The sequence below is a fragment of the Sinocyclocheilus rhinocerous genome, unplaced genomic scaffold, assembly GCF_001515625.1.
Source record: "Sinocyclocheilus rhinocerous isolate Xijiao unplaced genomic scaffold, SAMN03320098_v1.1 scaffold689, whole genome shotgun sequence".
Classification (NCBI taxonomy): Eukaryota; Metazoa; Chordata; class Actinopteri; order Cypriniformes; family Cyprinidae; genus Sinocyclocheilus; species Sinocyclocheilus rhinocerous.
This window is the reverse complement of record NW_015652129.1, coordinates 145,687-167,611: the sequence shown is the minus strand read 5'-3', so window position 1 is coordinate 167,611 and position 21,925 is coordinate 145,687. Positions and strand designations below refer to the sequence as shown.

General features: G+C 35.5%; 3 protein-coding genes and 1 long non-coding RNA gene across 5 annotated transcripts in view; 2 read left to right on the top strand and 2 right to left on the bottom strand.

Annotated features, from left to right (window-relative positions):
• Nucleotides 1–75: 75 nt before the first annotated feature.
• On the bottom strand, nucleotides 76–2,428 carry thyn1 (thymocyte nuclear protein 1). The gene is made up of 8 exons (XM_016518924.1): nucleotides 2,379–2,428; nucleotides 2,054–2,108; nucleotides 1,775–1,968; nucleotides 1,216–1,284; nucleotides 1,027–1,119; nucleotides 847–942; nucleotides 610–760; nucleotides 76–241 (listed from the first exon to the last, which is right to left on the bottom strand). Exons 2-8 carry the CDS (start codon nucleotides 2,100–2,102, stop codon nucleotides 195–197), a joined length of 699 nt encoding a protein of 232 aa, XP_016374410.1. The 5' UTR covers nucleotides 2,103–2,108; nucleotides 2,379–2,428; the 3' UTR covers nucleotides 76–194.
• On the top strand, nucleotides 2,397–6,481 carry LOC107713443 (isobutyryl-CoA dehydrogenase, mitochondrial-like). The gene is made up of 11 exons (XM_016518925.1): nucleotides 2,397–2,536; nucleotides 3,301–3,401; nucleotides 3,494–3,663; nucleotides 3,854–3,963; nucleotides 4,087–4,163; nucleotides 4,240–4,377; nucleotides 4,516–4,651; nucleotides 5,188–5,285; nucleotides 5,384–5,536; nucleotides 5,631–5,701; nucleotides 5,733–6,481. The coding sequence occupies exons 1-11, from the start codon at nucleotides 2,419–2,421 to the stop codon at nucleotides 5,818–5,820; spliced, it is 1,260 nt and encodes a 419-aa protein (XP_016374411.1). The 5' UTR covers nucleotides 2,397–2,418; the 3' UTR covers nucleotides 5,821–6,481.
• A 2,074-nt stretch (nucleotides 6,482–8,555) lies between these two features.
• On the top strand, nucleotides 8,556–18,333 carry LOC107713440 (uncharacterized). Its single transcript, XR_001636890.1, has 3 exons — nucleotides 8,556–8,576; nucleotides 14,451–14,553; nucleotides 18,272–18,333. It is a non-coding gene; the product is annotated as an uncharacterized LOC107713440 (long non-coding RNA).
• The window catches only part of LOC107713439 (endothelial cell-selective adhesion molecule-like), a 51,829-nt gene continuing 40,692 nt past the window's right edge, over nucleotides 10,789–21,925 (bottom strand). Inside the window, exons 3-8 of one of the 2 annotated variants that reach the window (XM_016518922.1) lie at nucleotides 21,230–21,431; nucleotides 20,991–21,146; nucleotides 18,287–18,331; nucleotides 14,612–14,734; nucleotides 14,404–14,533; nucleotides 10,789–12,469 (exon numbers count right to left, since the gene is read on the bottom strand). In XM_016518922.1, coding sequence (XP_016374408.1) covers nucleotides 11,983–12,469; nucleotides 14,404–14,533; nucleotides 14,612–14,734; nucleotides 18,287–18,331; nucleotides 20,991–21,146; nucleotides 21,230–21,431 — 1,143 coding nt within the window. In that variant the 3' untranslated portion in view covers nucleotides 10,789–11,982. The remainder of the gene's footprint in view (nucleotides 12,470–14,403; nucleotides 14,534–14,611; nucleotides 14,735–18,286; nucleotides 18,332–20,990; nucleotides 21,147–21,229; nucleotides 21,432–21,925) is intronic. The other variant, XM_016518923.1, reaches the window with a different exon arrangement.

Here is a 21,925-nt window from a genome sequence, read left to right as displayed (position 1 = left end):
TGAAGGAGACCGAAGCACAAGCAAATATTTTATTAACAAAATTATTTAAATGTTTTAAGATTATTATTTGCTTATTTGGTATTTCGAGGTTACATGAGTATACAGTAGATTACATAAAGAAAAGACTGAATATAAAATTTAAAGTGAGAGAGAATCATAATAGGATGAGATGAAACAGACTTATATGGTGATTTTCATATTGGATCTTCATTCTCCGAACTCAGGACAAAGTCAAATTCCTCTGAAAAGAAGAAAAAAATGAGTATGAGCTAACAATTATTTTAATGAACAATTATATTAATGTTAATATTAATTATATTAACAAATATAACAAATCAAAAATAAACTGCTTTTCACAAATCCATACAGCTGAATATCTGGACTTAATTTTAAAATAATTGTAAATACTTTTAATAAATTATAAAATATATTTAATATAATATAAATTACTTTTATTTTAGCTAAAACAAAATCAGCATTTAACATTATTGTTATTTTTTAAGATTTGTTTTTTTTGTATTTATAATCACATTTTAAATCATGCTACACTACAGTACATGAAAATGAGAAGACATATTTTACTTATTTGTGTTATTAAATACAACTAACCCGCAGTGAGAGGCTGAACTGATAGTCTGGCTCTGGTGAAGAGGGTCATATCCTTTAAGGGTCCACCTTTAGCTTTGTGCTGTAAGTGATATTTCTTCAGCTCAGTCAGAGGAATGAAACGCTTGGTCATCCTTTCGAACTGAACATCCACCTATACGGAGTTAATCTACGGTCAGTTCTGAAGGCAAAAACAAAGTTATCTTTATGAATGTTATTGTGGTCTGTGTAAAGACACACCATACTCCATTTAGGGTTGTCTGCTTTGCTGGAGGGGTCATAATGTGCGTCTTTCTTGTCAAATTGTGTATGGTCCACATAAGCCTCCTTTACAATCTGTAAAAATAAATAGTTAATGAAAATCATTCTCACTATTGTTATATTTGTGGTGATCAAGCTTCTATTGTAGTGACTCCTCACCTTCATGAGGCCAGCAATACCTGGCTCTTTGCAGTTACTGTGGTAAAAGAAAGCCTGCTGGCCCACCTTCATATCTCTCATGAAATTACGTGCCTGAGGAGAAAAGTCTCAGGTCTCAGAATAAGTGAATGTTCTGCATGTGCTTCTTGATAAACATAGTCAATAACAACACAAACAATCATAGTCCACCTGATAATTCCTCACTCCATCCCAGCATCCCGTCTGATTGGGAAGGGCTTTGAGGTCCTCAATTCCAAACTGCAGTTGGAGGATGACAAGATAATATTTATAGCATCACTTCACGTTTAAGTTATTGAGATAATTAGGTTTACCTTCACCTAGTAACAACACTTAAAAATCTCCTTCAATAAAAAAAAGCTCCTGCATTATTGAACTTTTTCCTCATATGGAAGTCAGTTTCCATTACATAAGAAAAAATGTGAAACACCAAGTCATAATTATGAGATAAATGTCAAAATTATGAGGTACGAAGTCATAATTGAGATGAAAAATGACAGTTATAATTATGACATAAAATGTCAGGAATATGAGACACTAGTAATTCGTAAGTATGAGATAAGACATACTAAGTTCAAAAGCTGACATTTTGTCATAAGTGTGACATTTTATGTCATAATTTTGATTTACAGAAGCATGTTTTTTCGTCTTTTTGCAAGGAAACATACAAACAAAACAAAACAAAACAAAACAAAAAACCGTGGACACACGCACACAAAAAAGGGTTTACCTTCACATCCACTCCATTTTCAATCCGACTCTCAGGTTCAGATTTCATGAGCCAGTGGCTGTAAGATGTTTTGCATGTGTCATCATTTTTATTTTTCTCCACATCACTTTTTACTCCTGCTGACCTTTTTCTTTTGCCAGTTTTGAGCTGTGCAACATCATCAGACTCCTCACCATGTTGGGCGTCTGCATCAGCTAAAATAAGAAGCAATTAATTATTTAAAGTGAGTGGTGAATTTTAAAAAAATGATGCAACCCTTATATTAAGCAGATTACTTACTATGTTTATTAGATTTGGCGCTGCTTCTTGTTCTTTTCTTGGGTGGCATGTTTCACTGGAAATGCGAGGAAATGTTTATACAAGCCCTCGTGATAAAACAGCGCCCTGGCAGATCGCATGTGGTCTGGAGGATCTTTTCTGGATTTAGTCTGCTTTTATTTGAAACCCAACCACAGAATGTGGAGTATATTACAGTTAGAACGTTTATAATTATCAAAACTGCTTGCAAGTTAAATAAAAAAAAAATTAAAGCTGCGTTGATTCTAAGCATACATGATTCACATGAAGCTACCTGTCAAGTGCGAAGTGTTTAGAACTACATTACCCATCATCCCCTCGGTGATTGAACGCGTCACTGAATCAACATGGCGGCGGCTAGGGTGCTCGCAAGAGGTGTCCGATTGGGTTCATATAGCATCGGTAGAAGTCGCAGTTTAATATTTAACACTGTACAGGGACGAGGAATAGCAGCTTGCATTGATCGTAAGTCAAATTATTTAAAGACCGTGATAATAACAACATTGTTGGTTGAGAAATAACGACAAGCGGTCAGTCATTTAGGACTACTACTTGTATGTTTCAAATACCATGGTTTTAAATTTTAATAAAGTTGGTATAGATCTAATGTAGATTTTAATGAATGTAATCTCATATTCGATAATATGTCATTTTGGTGCAAATTTATGATAATACCTGTCGATGGCCTAATTTCTGTGGAAATGGAGTTAAGTTTGGTCCCATTGGTAAAAAGCAGTCTGTTTTTCATTTGAATCTTATTGAAGTTATACATCAACATGCCATTTTAATCTACATTTTTGTTTAGTAAACTCAGTTGTGCAGGATTGTTGAGTCAATATTTAACGCTTCATTGTACGTCAGTGTTCCTGGAGTTTGAAAGTTGACGGTTGAAAATTTGTACAGTGTATAAAGAAATGTTGTTTGATATATTTTATTATAAAATTGTACGTTTTAATAACATAATTTAATCGGGTTCGTGCAAACGCTATTGGTTGGCTTTTAATGAGCTCAACCAATCACATCTGGGGGTGTGTATCGAGCGCAGTTGATTGGCTCATATCAGACACCGTTTCCTTTGATTGGTCATTACAACAGATGCTGCTGCTAATACATACAGTGGATAAACAATATAAACTAATAGTAACAATATTAAATAATAATTAGTATATATAACTAATATATAATATATACACACACACACATATACACATTTCTGCATATCTCCACAGCCTCTATAGGACTCACAGATGAACAAAAAGAGTTTCAAAAAGTAGCATTTGACTTTGCTGCCAATGAGATGGCACCACATATGGCAGAATGGGACCTAAAGGTAACCTGCACATCTGACAATACTGCTTATTGTTTATATTTAATGGTGAAGCATTTACAAAAGTTGAGCGTCATTAATATCTTCACTTGTAGGAAATTTTCCCTGTGGAGGCCATGAGGAAAGCCGCCCAGTTGGGGTTTGGAGGGATTTACGTGAACCCTGATGTTGGGGGGTCTGGACTCTCTCGTCTGGACACCTCTATCATATTTGAGGCTTTATCCACAGGCTGTGTCAGCACTACCGCATACATCAGTATTCACAAGTGAGCCATCTCTACGCCTTATAAATATCCCTATTAGCTTACTAATAATACTTTAAAGTTGTTGCTGCATCATAATAATACATAAGGTTGGACTAAATATATTTTAAGTGGTACATGTGCTGGCATATAGTTTTCGTTCTTCATGGTTAATTAGGTTTTACATGGTGTTTACTGATTGTGTTTGAAACAGCATGTGTGCCTGGATGATAGACACATTTGGAAACAATGAGCAGAGGGAGAAATTCTGTCCTGATCTGTGCGTTATGCAGAAGTTTGCCTCATACTGTCTCACAGAACCTGGTAAGTTCAGGATCACATTTTCTGTGTTGCTTTGTGGCATATATCAGTGTTATCGTTAACCTAAAAGTATTTAATTTATAATTATTTTGTTTTATTTATTTATTTTTTATTCCCTAACCTCAGGTAGTGGGAGTGATGCCGCTTCACTTCTAACCAGCGCGAAACTCCAAGGAGATCATTATATCCTGAATGGCTCCAAGGTACCTTGAGAAATGATTGAGGCATTGACAAAAATCTCCATGCAGCATCCCAACAGTTTTTGCTGTTTCTGGTCAGGCGTTCATCAGTGGAGGTGGAGACACAGATGTTTATGTGGTGATGTGCAGGACAGGTGGGAAGGGACCTAAGGGCATCTCCTGCCTGGTGGTTGAAAAAGGAACCCCTGGACTCAGCTTTGGCAAAAAAGAGAAGAAGGTAATGAACGTCTTCGCTATACAGTAAGTTTATTATTTAGGACAGGAACACTGAGTGGTAAAGATTATCCAGCAGATGGCAGGATTGAGTTATATCATCACTGTTGTGATTTATAATCGGTGTACCAACATCTTTCAGGTAGGTTGGAACTCGCAGCCAACCCGAGCCGTGATATTTGAGGACTGCGCTGTGCCAGTGACCAACCGGCTTGGAGCAGAGGGGGAGGGCTTCAACATTGCCATGAAAGGCCTTAATGGAGGCAGAATTAATATTGGTGAATTGTTTCTTAACTTAGATTTGAAACCGTTTTTGATAACCTATCTATTTTGACAGATTTGTGTTGCGGTCATTTTAACCCAGAGAGGATTTTGAATGTTATCACATTGGACTAAAACTTACTGACTTCCTAAAAATTTGATAAGTTTGATACTTTTTGGGGATTTTTCTCTTTTTGTTGCACCTGCGTTGTTCCAGGTCCAAAATTAATGTCCTAAAAATTGCTTATAAATTTCTTGCTGATAAAATTAATTTGTTTGTTCAGTTTTTTTTGGAGCTGATTGATCGTAGGCCTCATTGATCTGAGCTTATGCACCTCAGTTTCTGAGTGAACACTGGCAAAGTTATCCACAAATAATGCTTTTTCTATCAAAAATTGAAATGCATAAGCTCAGATCAATGAAGCCTGCGATCAATCGTTTCGAAAAAGAAATACAAAAGCTGCTAATTGAAAGAAAAGGGATTTACAAGCAATTTTTTACAAGGATTTTCAGCACAGGACAAGAGTTAATGTTAATTCTTTTGAACCCACAGCTTCTTGTTCCCTTGGAGCGGCTCACGCATCTGTGCTTCTGGCCCGAGATCACATGTGTGTGCGGAAACAGTTTGGAGAAACACTATCGAACAGCCAGGTACCAGTTGAATTGTCTAGCACTGATCTGTCTAATAGGATTCAGTCAAATGTGTGTTAAATCAGAAATAGGAAGTTGTTATTGACGTCTGTGTTCAGTTCCTGCAGTTTAAGCTGGCTGAGATGGCCACTAAGCTGGTAGCTTCTCGGCTGCTGGTGCGTCAGGCGGCGGTGGCTCTGCAGGAGGGGAGACCGGAGGCGGTCTCGCTCTGCTCAATGGCCAAACTCTTCGTGACAGATGAGTGTTTTTCAGTAAGTGTATATACACATTGCTCTGTCGGATTGTGATGACATGTTTGATGTTGTTACATAAATACATCAAGGTTTTTGTGATCATCTCTTTCAGATATGTAACCAGGCCTTACAGATACATGGAGGTTATGGTTACCTAAAGGACTATGCAGTGCAGGTCTTTATTTATCTATTTATTTATTTATTTATTTATCTATTTATCTATTTATCTTTTGTATTTTTTTTTAGGTACTAATGAAGTGATGAGGATGATCATTGCAAGAAGTTTGCTCACTGAGTCATGATGCTCATAAATGGACTCCTTAACGGGACAAAACCGTTTGTGTCTTCATTGTCTAAAATGTTCATCACAGATATAGGGTTAAGTGACCGTTATATATTTATATGTCCCACATGTGACTATAGAGATAACTGCTCTTTCACACTCCAGCGTCTGTTGAGTTTGATCATGAGATGTAGACAGTATTTTATGCAGAAAGTTTGTGCCTTAAACTTGTGAATTAGTCAATCTAGATTATAGTGATTATTATAAAAGCACACTGAGGAATTTGGTTTGTTTAGAGTCAAAATACTGTCAGGTTACGAAATGTAACCTGTAAAGAAAAACACTGGCTATAACATTAAAGTGAAACATTTACAAAAGTTACTGAAACAATTTAGTTGAAATCATATAATTAAGGCTAATAAATCCTCAAATCTAACCCTTTTATGTACATATAGATATCAGATTAATTCAATATTCAGAACTTACTTTTTTATCACAGACAGCTGTCTTTGTGAGCACAGAAAATCCTATCAGTTCAAGTGTGGCTTTATATTGTTTGTCCTCATTACACAATATGTATAAATCTTACCCTCGTGTTGTTTTGAAAATGACTCTTGAGCTGTTGTGCACCCTGTAAAATAAAATATAAAAGCTGTTTGGTGAAACTTTCCACAAAGGCATTTAGGGTTTCATCTGAAAATCTGTTTTTGTACACTACCAGTCAAAAGTTTTTGAACAGTAAGATTTTTTATGTTTTTTAAAGAAGTCTCTTCTGCTCACCGAGCCTGCATTTATTTGATCCAAAGTACAGCAAAAACAGTCAAATTTAAAATATTTTTTTTAAATATTTTTTTTATTTGAATGTTTTCAAATGTAATGTATTCCTGTGATCAAAGCTAAATTTTCAGCATCATTACTCCAATCTTCAGTGTCACATGATCATTCAGAAATCATTCTAATATGCTGATTTGCTGTTCAATAAACATTTATTATTATTATTATCAATATTTAAAACAGTTGAGTACATTTTTTCAGGATTTTTTGATGAATAGAAAGATCCAAAGATCAGCATTTATCTGAAATAAAAAGCTTTTGTAACATTATACACGATACCATTCAAAAGCTTGGAGTGTATAATTTATTGAATTTTTTTGGGGAAAGAAATTATAGAAATTAATACTTTTAATTTAGCAAGGATGCTTAAAATTGATCTAAAGGGATGATAAAGAAATGTATAATTTTACAAAATATTTCTATTTTGGATAAATGCTGTTCTGAACTTTCTATTCATCGAAGAAACCTGAAAAAAAACCAACTCAGCTGTTTTCAACATAATAATAATAAATGTTTTTTGAGCAGCAAATCAGAATATTAGAATGATTTCTAAAGGATCGTGACTGGGGTAATGATGCTAAAAATTCAGCTTTGAAATCACAGGAATAAATTACATTTTTAAATATATTAAAATAGAAAGCAGTTATTTTAAATAGTAAAAATATTTCAAAATTATACTGTTTTTGCTGTACTTTGGATCAAATAAATGCAGGCTTGGTGAGCACGAGAGACTTCTTTAAAAAAAAAAAAACATTAAAAATCTTCCTGTTCAAAAACTTTGACTGGTAGCATATGTTTTGTCAACATGAGTTTATAATGTTCTTAAAGTCAATAAGAATTAAAACGCTATACATTACAAAGGTCTCAATATCTTTAATCCATCATTATAGTATCACTAAATGAAATAAGTGCAAAGGTACGCTTATAGGTACATGAAAAAAAAGTGTATATTTATTGTAAGCTCAGAAATTAAACAAGTAGAACAGATGCAGAAGAAACATCTAAACAACTGGACTGAAGTGAGACACTTTCAAGTGCGATTGGTCTTCAATACTGGACTGAAAGAGTAGCAGGTTCCCTCCGCTCTGCTGATGAGGTGCTGGATGGTTTTTCACCTGCCTTGTAGAAAAATGAATGAAAATGCTGAACATCACATCTAGTTCATAGCGGTTTAAATGCACACCTATGCTCTTTTGCATGTTTTCTGGATGTGCTTCTCCTTTTTCCATGTGTCATAGATATGACCATTACTCCAATCAACAGCGCAACGAGAAAGATTCCCAGGAACACTCCGCCAATCACAGCAGCATCTATCAATAGAACACCATGTCAAATGATTTTTTTAGTATTCAGTGATTTTAGAGCTGTGTGTGTGTTGTACTCAGGTCACTCTGAGGGTTACGCTGCACTCTGCCTGATTGAGTTCATTAGACGCTTTACATGTGTAGGTTCCAGCGAAGGTATCAGACAGGTTGTGCAACTTGAGAGAACCTGTGTGATGATCTGAAGAACAAATGAGACGGGATTTTTTATTATTGTATTGTATTTTTAAAGGTTGATATCTAGATATCTAGCAGGGTGGCTGATGACTAATGGTGATATATACATGTACAATTTACTGACAGCAAATGAGATGTACTTAAATATTTATTTTTAGCCACAAAAGAATGAAAAAAATAATTATTAATTACTATAAAACATTTTGATGCATTTGGTTATTACAAACGCAGCGTTTCGCTTAACAAGATGTTAACTGAAGGACTGGAGTGGTGTGGAATACTTGTGGATTATTGTGATGTTTTTAATCAGCTGTTTGGACTCTCATTCTGACGGCACCCATTCACTGCAGAGGATCCACTGGTGAGCATGTGATGTAATGCTACATTTCTCCAAATCTGCTCTCATGAACAAACAAACTCATAAATCTTGGATGACCTGAGGGTGAGTAAATTTGTATTTTTTGGATTTATTAAAATCATTAATGGTTTGTGTTTATATATAATCCTGTTTGGCTCTTTATAAAAGTTGAGTAAGCGAATCTGTGCCATCCGTGCACTATTTTCAGGTGCCAGATTGAGTGTTATAGCAGCAGCTGATTGTTTCCTACCTTCAACAAAACTGTCTGACGGCAGAGGGGCTGCGTTCTGCTCTCTGTGCCATGAATAGATTGGTGTTGGGTGACCCTGAGAGGAATGACATATCAGAATCACATCATTCCCCACGAAGGAGTATCCCTGCAGCCAACATTCTGGCACAGATGGAGGAGCTGATGATGGAGAGAACCATTTTAAAAGCTTGAAATAGTGTGAAATGTAAAAAAAAAATATATATATGTAAAAGTTAATACATAAATATAAATATATCACAGGAGGTTATTATATTTGGGGGTCTATGGTATCAAAAAGTTTGAAAATCCATGATCCATCTTATAGCACAGTGAGGTTGATCAGACCTTGTCCGCTGCTGGACCAGTCATTGGGGTTGGTGACCACACATATACAACCCAGTATCAGATATTTCAGCATTGATGATCCTGACAGAAGCGACGCCCGACACTGGAGGGTTCTGCACGAGAGCCATCCTTCCCTCCCAAGAGTTCACCCAGTACAGCCTCCCATTGTAGTACAGCACCTGTGTCAAACAGGACATTGAGATCAGATGTGGTGGTTTATTGTAACTGACTCTAAATACAGGAGTCCTCACCCTCTTGGCTTGGATGGCAGGAGTTCCTGGAACGGCATAATGCCACTCCAGGGTAAAGCCCTCTGAGGCATGTGTGTCATACATGCAGGTCAGCTCAGCCGATGACCCCGACCGGACAAACACAAAGGGCTTCACCACAACTGCCTGAACATCTGTACAAAGAGAACCACTCTATACCTCGTGACAGTAAAGGCATTTAGAATGTTACAAAAGATTTCAATTTTTAAACAAATGTTGTTCTTTTAAAGTTTCAGAAAAACAAGAGTCCTGAAAAAAAAACGTGTCAGTTTCCACAAAAATATTAAGCAGCACAACTGTTTTCAACTGTTTCATTGATAATCATTAGAGTGATTTCTGAAGGATCATGTGACACTGAAGACTGGAGTAATGACTGCTGAAAATTCAGTTTTGTCATCACAGGAATAAATTACATTTTCAAATATAATAAAACAGAAAACATTAGTCATTTTAAATGGTAATTATATTTCACAGTATTACCCTTTCTACTGTAGTTTTGATCAAATAACTGCACCCCTGGTGAGCAAGACTTCCAAAAGCATTAAAAAAAACTTTTGAACAGTAGGGTAATATTTATTATATTAGTAAATCTATATTTACTCATATATTTATGAAACAGAATTTTCTATTAACTAATTATAAACCATTTCAAATTAATGTTTAATAAAAAGAGTGAAGGAATTACTCACCGAAGTACTGGAACAAAATGCTGGTTGTGAGGACAATGTGACCATATGCCATTATGCGTCTAATATTTAGTTGTCCTTGCACTGAGATAAAGAACAGATCATAAATGGTCGGCTCTGACTAACAGAAAGCACAACGTCCAGAATGTGCTTGCAAAAAGGGGAGGCAGGTGTGACTAAACACTTCTTATTGTTCTTCACTAAAGCACCTTTTTCTTTAAATTGTTTTTAAAAAATGTAGTGGAGAAAGTCTTGCATAAATATTCGGAGTTCGGAGTTCCAGAAGACAAAATAAGACTTTATTGGAAGAAACCACAAAGCCGAGATGCCTGCAGAACAAATTACCAACTCACACTTTTATATGGTTTTTAACCTCTAATCTTATTGTAGGAGTACTCTCCCCAAAACTCCCTAACTCTGTTCCAAAGGATCTCCTCATTACGTGGTTACATTGGTCTACCTTGTAAGAGTGGCAGACTGCCAAATAGCCTGCATCAATAACAAAGTGATTATTCAGTGTATTTTCTCATTATTTTTATCAGAAGACCATGTTTGAAAGACATGTGGCCTAGAAGAGTAACTTAGTATCAATTCAAATGCCAACTTCAGCCAAAATCTCATTCTCATGATACCAACAAGAAAAAACTGTATTTCTGTTATGGCCATAGTAGAAATCGGGGGCTCGTCCGGGATCTCAAACTGTGAACTCCTGTAGACGAAGTAAAAAAAAGAGAAATGTGGCAGCAAAAATAAAGTGTCTGGTTCTAATATTTAATATATTTTTGTTAATAAAATGTGTTTAATGCCAGGTCAATCAAATGCCACATTAAAGAGATGTGCTAGTTTAACTCTTTAAAAAATGTTTTACAATGCATTTTTGCAATTTTGCATTGTTTAATAAGCAGAACATTATGGTAAGTAATCAAAACAAGCACCACCACTTAAACACTTGAACCTCACTGAGGCATTTTCCACTTTGAACCCGTTTCCTACATCTCTGCTTCCATCATGTAGACAGTTACTGTATAATGCTTTCAATTCCATATAATGCCAATTTGAAAATAACAAAATAAGTGGAAAAGGCTTAATTACAGAGTAAACAATATCTTCAACCAGAATATTCACAATAACATTCAGCATTAACACTATTATCAAAAAAACATTGCTTCCAATATTCAAGTCATTAAACCACAAGGCTAGTTTATCGTAAATTTTCATGAACACGCTAATGAATAAATGGACACTTCCATGTAACTTACATGATCACATGTTTTACAAATTAAGAGTCCTTCCTGCTCCAGTAAACAAGCATGGCAGACACTGGCATTTGTTTGTTTTATGCTCTACATCATAAGACAGCATTTTCACAGGCTCTCATTTTATTTTCTACTTTACAGTCTTCCCTTTTCTCTCTAAATTTCTTAACTCGTCTGAATGGTCAGAAAATATTACATTTGAAATAAAACCTGCTCTGCTTCAGAAATCTGTCAACCGCTTGACAGAAAAAGCGAAAACTCCTGAGAGAAACGGAGGCACAAGAGGCACAAGAACGCTCAAGATTATTGTCATAAATTTAACTGAATGTCTAAATAACTGGACAAATCTGAATCCATAAACACAACTGTTACAAAAAGTGGACATCTGCATCCCATCATAATGTATAACTCACTGACAAAATACTGTTCTCGGTCAGTGAAACGGTTCTAAAAGATGACAAAAAGAACTTCACAGAGTGTTTAGGCATCAAAACACAGATTAAGCTCATTAAAAAACATGTAATACTTTAGAAAACAAATCAAAGGTGTTTTTTCGACATGTAACTATATTTTACTGTACTTTACTCTGTATAAAAAGTTAGCCAAATTTATCGTCACATTTGTCGAAACCCTTCTCCACATACGTTTGGCTAGTCGTTAGCACATTGTTAGTCTTGAAGGCCGTTACACCAGTGACCCGGCGTGGTTCTGGGTGGGCACCATGATGGGCACGGCCCCCATGCGGGACAGGGTGGCAGAGTTTATAGGCATGTTGAGTGGGCGTGGGGTCTGCGGCTGCGGCCCCTCAGTCCTCTGTGTGGAGCAGCTGTTGGGATTGAGGACTGCGGGAGTGTGATGGCGATCATGGTGGTGATGATGACGGTGTGTGTGATTTGCTGTGCCGCTGGCGTTGTATCCGGGCAGGCCGTGTAGTGGGTTGGGCTCCCCTGGGCAGAGGCGGTATGTGGTTGTGCTTCCAGAGGTGGTGAGGATGGAGGCGGTGTCCGAGGCACCAGGGGGGTATGGGTAATGGTTGTTTTGGAGTGGATGCTGAGGCTCCTGTGCAGGAGGGCTGGTGGCTATTGAGGACAATGTGCCATTCTTTGATACGATGTCCGATCCTGTGCCGCTTTTAGCCCAGGAGACGCGTTTCGGTGCCTGTGCATCTTCCCTTAAAGCAATAGAAAGCACATACTGTAATACAAACATCTAATCTGTAGCATTATGGATGAAGTGCAAAAATCAAGTACAGATATTCAGTGTTGGGAAGGTTACTTTGGAAAGGTTACCCTACTTAAAATGTAATAAGTTGTGTAACTATTTCAATTACTTTATTCAAGTAATGTAACTGATTACATTTGATTACTTTTTGATTACCTTTCTAAATTTCTAACGAATGTTTTCAATTGTTAATCATTTTCAGACATTTAAATCAGGCAGGTTAACCTTACCCTAGTAAAAAGTAATATATTTAAAATGTATTTATTTCATACTTAGTTCAAATCTGTTAACATATTTACTGACATATTGCTCGAGACTTACTGATATAAAAATAATTCAACTGTATTTGGACTACTACTTGTGCACAATGTACATTTCTTAAAATTAAGCCTAAAATGTGTTTTAATGCCACTATTGATGTGGATTGTATGATCTTTGAATAATATCGGTCTTTAAATGCAAGATATTTAAAGTGTACCTGAAGCACAATAGTTCCACTGCAGCGCAATCAAACATACTTAAGTATATCTTTAGTTGTACTGTAGCACTATTTATGCACAATTAAAGTGCATTTAGTACAAAATTAGTTGTTCCAATTTAGCAGACATTAAGTAGGCCTATATCAGTTTAGTATACTAAAAGTACAATTGCAGGATTTTTTTTTATTAAGTACATATATATGTAAATGTATTTGTAGTATACTTAGCATGTAATAAATTTATTTCAAATACTTTTTTAGTATATTTCTTTTCACTAGGGTACAGTATGACTCAACAATGAATACTGTCAGACTTTCAAAATCCTTCATCACTTGAATTAAAATTACAATAATTTAATTTTAAAACACAGCTACCACAAAAACTGAATTGAGCACCTCTTTTACTTTGAGATCGTTCTGAGGTTAAAGGGTTAGTTCACCCAAAAATGAAAATTAGGCTGCGTTTCACTCACCCCCGAGGCATCCTAGGTGTATATGACTTTCTTCTTTCAGACGAATCCAGTCGGAGTTATATTAAAAATTGTCTTTGATCTTTCAAGCTGTTTAATGCCACTCAGCGGGTGTTGCATTGCTTCAGTCCAAAAGAACTTAAATAAAAATCGCCCATCCATAAAAAAAAAGTGTCTCACACGGCTCCAGGGGGTGAACAAAGGCCTTCTGTAGCGAATCGATGCGTTTTTGTAAGAAAAATATCCATATTCAAAACGTAATAATCACTTTAATGTAGCTTGCGCCAACAGTTCTTCTGTTTCTTCTGAAGACATTCTTCTTTACAAATCCTCGTTTTGTACTTCTAATTCTTGACCGTTGTTTTGTTTTGATTAGGGCTGCACGATAAATCGCATGCGATATTTAACGTATATTATTACTTTTGTAATGCGTTTCTCCCAACACTGCTCATACGTCATTCCCCCGGAACTGCTTCTGTTTACAACAGTGAACGCAAGCTAGATTCAAGTGATCATTACGTTTTGTATATGGATATTTTTCTTACAAAAACACATCGATTCGCTACAGAAGGCCTTTGTTCACCCCCTCCCGAGTTGAAAGAAGAAAGTCATATACACCTAGGATGCCTCGGGGGTGAGTAAAACGCAGTCTAATTTTCATTTTTGGGTGAACTAACCCTTTAAGTACAGATTTAAAATCATAACAAGAAATAGTAAATATTAATACAATAAGTATTCAGATGTAACCCCCTTCATAATCATTAACATTTTCATAAGTAACTGTAATTTAATTACACATTTTTCTTAGTAACCGTTACAGATTACAGTTACATTTATTTTGTAATCAAATTACACAATGCCATTACAAGTAAATAGTTACTCCCCAACACTGCAGATATCCTAATACAATATTAGAAATATAAGACACATGCTCACTTGATATCATTGGCCATCTCCTCTTCTGTGTCATGGTTTCTCCTCAGGATGAAGATCAGGAATAAAACTAGAGCCATCAGACCCACCACGGAGCCCACTGTGGCCCCGGCGATCACCCAGGCATTGTTAGCTGCGGCCACAAGAGGAACAGTGAGTGCTGAAATCTACAATATAGAATGTTGCATCAATCTGTTTGAAAGATACTTACGGGTGGAGACCTCTAGATTGATGTGGCAGCTGTCAGTCCCAGCCGTGTTGCTGGCGCGGCAAACATACTTGCCGGACATGCTTTTGGTGAGGTTGCTAAGTCGAAGGGTGCCCTGCCTCTCATCTGAAAATAGAACCAAACATTCATAACATCATAATTGAACATCAAATGCATTTTCAATAGAGTTCACCTCTTTGTATCTATCTTTCAGCTGTTGTGACCTATTGTAGCATGTGACTGCTTATTCTACTTTTATGGGTGTTTATTCAATTACAGGCAATTTTGGTCCGGAGGACTTTTAGAAATTAAAATTTCCTTAAAAATACCTTTCCCACTCTCACCAGTTCAGTTTGTTCACTAACATTATTAAACTGTATACACCAACATTCAAGAGTATGGGGTCAGTAAGAAATTTTTTTTTTTAAAGAAGCCTCTTATATTCACTAAGGTATTTACACAATAAATACAGTAATATTGTGAAATATTATTACAATTTATTATTTTATTACTATTTTAATATATTTAAAATGTAATTTATTCCTCTAATGGCAAAGTTGGATATTCAGCAGCAATTACTCCTGTCTTTACTGTAAATATCATAATTGATAACTGTTTTATTTACTATTTCAGGTTATGTATGCTTTATTTTTTAGGACTGACTGTTTTTTTCCCAAGGCATTGTTATAGATGCCAGTGTTTCCTGTCATAGCTATGCAAAGATTTGATTTCAAAAACCGTATCATAGCTATTAACTTATTCTTGTTATGATTTTAAATCTGTATTTAACCTCAGAACAATCTCAAAGTAAAAAAGAGGTGCTAAAGTCTGATTTTGTGGTGGCTGTGTGCTATAAAGTTAAATTATTACATTTTTTGAAAATTTTATATTTTTGGATTTTGAAAGTGTGACAGTAATCAGTGTTGAGTATTACTGTAAAAGTAACCCTGCCTGGTTTAAATGTCTGAAAATGATTAACAGTTGAAAACATTCTTTAGAAATTTCGAAAAGTAATCAAAAAGTATTCAAATGTAATCAGTTACATTACTTTAATAAAGTAATTGAAATAGTTATACTACTTATTACATTTGAAATAGGGTAACTTGTAATCTGTAACCTATTACATTTCCAAAGTAACCTTCCCAACACTGCATGTACAATATGGGAGAAAATAATAAAATAATAAAAATGTCCACCAGTTTGATAATAAACGAGCACACTAACTTTATTAAAAAGGGGCAAATTAGTTTGGTTTGTGGAAATGATGCGAGACAGCTATAATTTGTGGAAAATTTAAATTTCATTCATATTTTAAGATTAAAGGGTAAAACGATAAAAATCTCATGTGTACATAAAATGCATTTAAAAAATAGCAAAGGTAAATGATGAAGGCATGATAAAACGTTTCCAAAACTGTTTTTTAAGTGACCTTCATATAAGAAAAAGCTAATAATCTTGTAGTCTAAGTAAAAAGAATAAAAAACATTTTGGCCATAAAAGTGCACACAGTTGAAGAAACACCCTTATATGAAATATGTTGACATAGGCAGTAAATAAGAGTGTAATCCTTTGAAATCCCTATTTATGAGAGCACTTTGTCATGATGACTGACACAAATATGAGACATATGTGTTAACGACTTGGCTACAGTTATGTTGACAATACTACGCCTATTTTCACTGCATGATGCTGGCAAGAAGGATGAGAAGTTAAAACCATCAAGACAGAGAACAAACATTACATTTCTGCCATTATTACAGTGTTGGCAGAGATTGCAGTCGACCATCTGCTGCTGTAGCTTCTGTCCACACACTGATTGGCCTGCAGTGATGAGCAGCCAAACTCAAATTCCTCAGTGACCCAGAGCCGAGGCCAGGCACCCAGGGACCCCAGTCTGGGCTTTCCAGATTTCACAGGCACTTTTATACTACTGAGGTGTCTTCATAAAATCAACACTTCATTGGTCAGTTCATAAAAACCTTCAGTTTGTATTGCTTCTGCATTGAATAAACTACGAGACACAGGTCTGATTTTAGCTCTCTAACAAGACACACAAATACAGTAGTACAGCACCACACGATTCATAATTTCAACAATGGGAGGGAACAAAAAAGATGAAAGGGGTAGGATGATGTTTGATATGCTTTTAGACTGATATGCTTGGGATATTGAATCACTCTAATCTCTAATGACACACATTGATACAAATGGCTGATTGCTAAAAATGCTTATCAAGCTTTAAGCTTTTTTGTTGTTTTTGTCCTTTTTGCCATTTTTTGTTGACAGGGGTTTTGTGCAGATTGTAAACCTCTCTCTGTGAAGGTTAGAGGTTCTGTGGGACTCAAAATAGTGTGTCTTCATAAAATCAACACTTCATTGGTCAGTTCATAAAAACCTTCAGTTTGTATTGCTTCTGCATTGAATAAACTACGAGACACAGGTCTGATTTTAGCTCTCTAACAAGACACACAAATACAGTAGTACAGCACCACACGATTCATAATTTCAACAATGGGAGGGAACAAAAAAGATGAAAGGGGTAGGATGATGTTTGATATGCTTTTAGACTGATATGCTTGGGATATTGAATCACTCTAATCTCTAATGACACACATTGATACAAATGGCTGATTGCTAAAAATGCTTATCAAGCTTTAAGCTTTTTTGTTGTTTTTGTCCTTTTTGCAATTTTTTGTTGACAGGGGTTTTGTGCAGATTGTAAACCTCTCTCTGTGAAGGTTAGAGGCTCTGTGGGACTCAAAATAGTGTGTGAACTTTGCATGTTTTTCACAGAATGATGATCCACCACTGTCATGACCTGAGGAGACGAGGAATGATATGAAGAACACGATGGGTGAGATCGGGAAATAACCCTAGATTCAAACCCGGCTAGGCCACATTTCAAACATATTTCTATGTATTCATATGGTACAATATTTTAACAATGATGTTACAAAGACTATCTTTAAAGACTCAGGATTTTATGTGGCACCAGTCAACTTTGACTTAAAATAACACCTCAAAAAGATGTTTTTGATCAACAGCATTGTATTCACAGTCAGCCATTTATTTATTCTTACTTCAAGTAAAAATGTCCCATTCCAAGGGGCTTACAGAGTTTTAAACATTTCTTACTTTATGTGTAAAACTGCTTTAAAAAATACAGTGTAACTTTAGAAAATAATTGCACAACCTTTCAAAAGTTTGGGGTCACTAAGATTAAAAAAATAAGTCTCATATGCTCACCAAAGCTGTGTTTATTTGCTCAAAAATACAGTAAAAACACTAATATTGTGAAATATTATTACAACTTAAAATAAATATTTTTTTGAAACCATGATGGACCTCTGGACTCTGGACCATGATGACCTCTTGGACTCTTAGATGAATAGAAAACAGCATTTATTTGGAATAGAAACCTTCTGTAACATTATAAATGTCTTTACTGTCACTTTTGCACAAATTATCGCATCTCTGCTGAATAAAAGTATTCATGTCTTTCAAAAAAAGTCTTACTGACCTCAAACTTTTAAGTGATAGTAGCTTTATCATTCTTGTACTGACATGTACAAGCAAACAAGGGTTGAGGAATAAACTAAGCAAGACTGTAAGAGTGAACCGCACATTTACTGAGTCTATCTAAAGAAGTTTTCTCTATCCGAGGGTCTATTCCCTTACCCAGGTATCCCAGCACAAGCACAGGCTGGGGGCAGGACCTCCACTCTGTGAATGCGCAGATGAGAGTGACACAGAGAGGGCGAGAGGAAGACAGATGACCAGGAGAACATGATTGGTTTGTCTTTCCTGAGGGAAGAATTACTGAGCACCTCGCCTCCCTCAGGACTCTCATGTCAGGAGAGAAACTGGGAGACCCACGTGCATGGGATCAAGGAGGAAATTTGCTGCATGGTTGATAAGTATAAGCCAGCTTTGGTGAACAGCTGGCACAGCCGTGTATTTCGACTAAACAAATTTCGAACATGTCAACAGAAACCATCGTGATACATTTGGGAAAAATTGTATTGGATACTAATGCACATCTTCCATTTCTGTAACTGTAATATGTCATGCTTTCTTTATCGTTTGATATGGACTTTAGAGAACATGCCAGTAGACATGTAAGATGTTCCTGGCACTCAGTCAAGGTCAAACCTGTCGTGTTTAAAGGCAGATGGGAATGTGTCTCTCTGGCTGATCTGAGGGTAACGGAGCTATTTCCGCCTCTCCTCAGGCCAAAGAGGGAGACACACTAAATTAGTGATAAATGATGCCTGTACTCCTTCTCTCTACACAGCATCTAACCAATTTCATCCCGATAATAAACAGATCGAGAACAGAGAAACGCCTCTTAAAATGATACAACAATAACAAAGATAAAACCTATTTAACAGTCATACACTACCATTCAAAAGTTGGGGATCTGTACGATTTAAAAAAACAAAAAAAACTCTTGTTTATTTGAGTAAAAATCATAATATTGGAAAATATTATTACCATTTAAAATGACTGTATTTTTGAATATATTTTAAAATGTAAGTCATTCCTGCAAAGCAAAGCTGAATTTTCAGTATCATTACATCCTTCAAAAATCATTCAAATATGCTCAAGAACAATTTGGTTATTTGCTGTTGAAAACAGCTGTGCTGCATAATATTTGTGTTTAAACTGTGATACATTTTTCTTGCTATATAAAAACATTCATTTATTACAATATTATACTGTTAATGTATTTTAGTAAGATTTATCAATAGAGCTATTTTGTTTTAAGCCTTAAAACACACAGCATTTTTGGGTCAATAGGTTCCCTAGGAATTTTGAATGGGTTTTTAAAATAGCATTTTTTGAGTAAAATAAGCATTGTGGTTGACATTATTTCAAGAGACTACAACATAAATTACAGTCAAACAACATGAATTTTAAAACTGGTTTAAAGTTGTTAACAAGTAGCAACATCAAGTCTAAAACCGATTTTTCCAGCACGCAAATTCCCAAAATCTCAAAGGAAATTCCTGGGGGAAGGCATGGTAAATTAGCCTTCCAGGTTGGTCTACAAATGGACATCATAACAGAACAACTCTATAATCATATTCTAATTCATTTTCTATCTAGTTATTTTGTGCTACAGGTAAAAGCAATTAAAAAAGAAAGAAAAAAGAAGCACTAATACTGTACATGTATGTACAGAAGGAAGAACCTGATTGTTGATAAATCTGTTAATGCCGCATATAGCAAATAATACTTGTTGATGACAGGATGACCTTGAGTTAACAATTTTAATTCTTTAGTCTATTCTAGTGCTGTCAAATGATTAATCGCGATTAATCGCATCCAAAATAAACGTTTTTGTTTACGAAATATATGTATGTGTGCTGTGTATATTTATTATGTATATATAAATACACACACATGCATGTATATACTTCAGAAAAATAGGTTATGTTTATATATTAAATATATTTATTTATAATATAAATTATATGAATATAAATATAGACATGTAAATACATGTAAATATTTTCAAAATATATACTGTATGTGTGTGTAATTATATATACATAATAAATATACACAGAACACACACATATATTATGCATACAAAAACTTTAATTTTGTATGCGATTAATCGCGATTAATCGTTTGACAGCACTAGTCTATTCATTTAACAGCCAATGTTCAATTGTATTATTGACATACAATTATGCTATTTGAGCACTTTTTATAGTCTGAATGTCTTTTGCCAGTTTATCTCTTTAAGTTTTTTTGTTTGTTTGTTTGTTTTAAGAAATGAATACTTTCATTCAGAATCTAAAGTGACAATAAAGACATTTGTAATATTACAAAAAGATTTCTTTTTCAAATAAATGCTGTTCTGTTGAACTTTGCGGTCATCAAAGGTTTCCACAAATATATTGAGCAGCACAAAATATTCAGCATTGATAATAATAAGATATGTTTCTTGAGCATCAAATCAGCATATTAAAATTTTATTTCTGAAGGATCATGTGACACTGAAGACTGGCGTAATGATGCTGAAGAATCAGCTTTGCCATCACAGGAATAAATGGCATTTTAAAATATATTTATTTTAAATTGCAATAATATATCACAATATTATTGTTTTACTATATCTACAGTAAAATGAAAAAGATCTCAGATCCCTAACTTTTGAATGGTAATGCACCATTTAAATGAACCCCATTTTAACCAGTCAGAATATATCAATCCATACAGCAAATTAAACAAAATTGTACCTTTCGGTATCATTAGTGTATGAAAGATAAAATCAAAAATTAAGTTAATGCATCCACAAAAGCTCCTGAATTTTTCTCAGACAAAGAAAGAGAATCAAACAATTGCAAACATACAGATGCAGGAGACTCACTTTGCATGGGAGAGAAGAAGACCTCAGAAAGAGGAGCTGCTTTGGTCCATTTGTACTGAGGAACAGGTTTGCCATAGCTGGATTTACAGCTCAGTGTTACATTGCCACTCAGTACAGGATTTCCTGTCATAGAGCACACAGGTGTGGATGGAGGAACTACAACGAACAGAAAAAGAAGCCATGAGACAAACAGTTAAATGCCCCAAATATGTGAATATAGCCACATTTTGCCAATGTACCTTTAACATTGAGGTGTAGCTCTCCAGACAGGCCTGGAGCTCCAGGAATGATGACGTGGCAGTGATAACGCCCGGAGTCAGACTCCTGCGTGTTATTGATGTAGATGGACAGATTGGCAGAGGGCATCGTCATGGCAAAACCCACCCGCCTCCGAAAGTCAGTGCTACCGATGCCAATCTGTCCTGAGAAGTAGGAGATGACCTGCAGTCAAAAACACATAGAGACCTTAACACACAACTGGACATGTGCAGTACCCAGTACGATAATAATGGAGGTAAACTGTCATACTAAAGATAATCCTCTGAAGCAAATGCAGATGGTCAAGTTCATATATTAGGCTGATTTCCATTTATTTATGATAAGCTAGCAGGCAAAAGGAAACTAGTGGAACTACAGATTATGATAAGCAGCACAAATATCATTCATACACATTTTGCATGTGATAGCTGGCTCGCGCATACGGTATAACCTGACACATTATCATGCCTCAGGGTGTATTAGCTGACATTGACATCTCAATCTAAAACCCTCAGCGATAACGGTTTGAGTTAATCCACTTCTCGCCCATTTTTCAAATTCATCACGTGTATTTTCATAAGCAGTCTTTGACCTTTCAAGTGTTCCATACACTGTAAGAAACGGACTGTGAAATTCACAGTAATTAACTGGCAGCAAGTGACAAGTAACTTACTGTA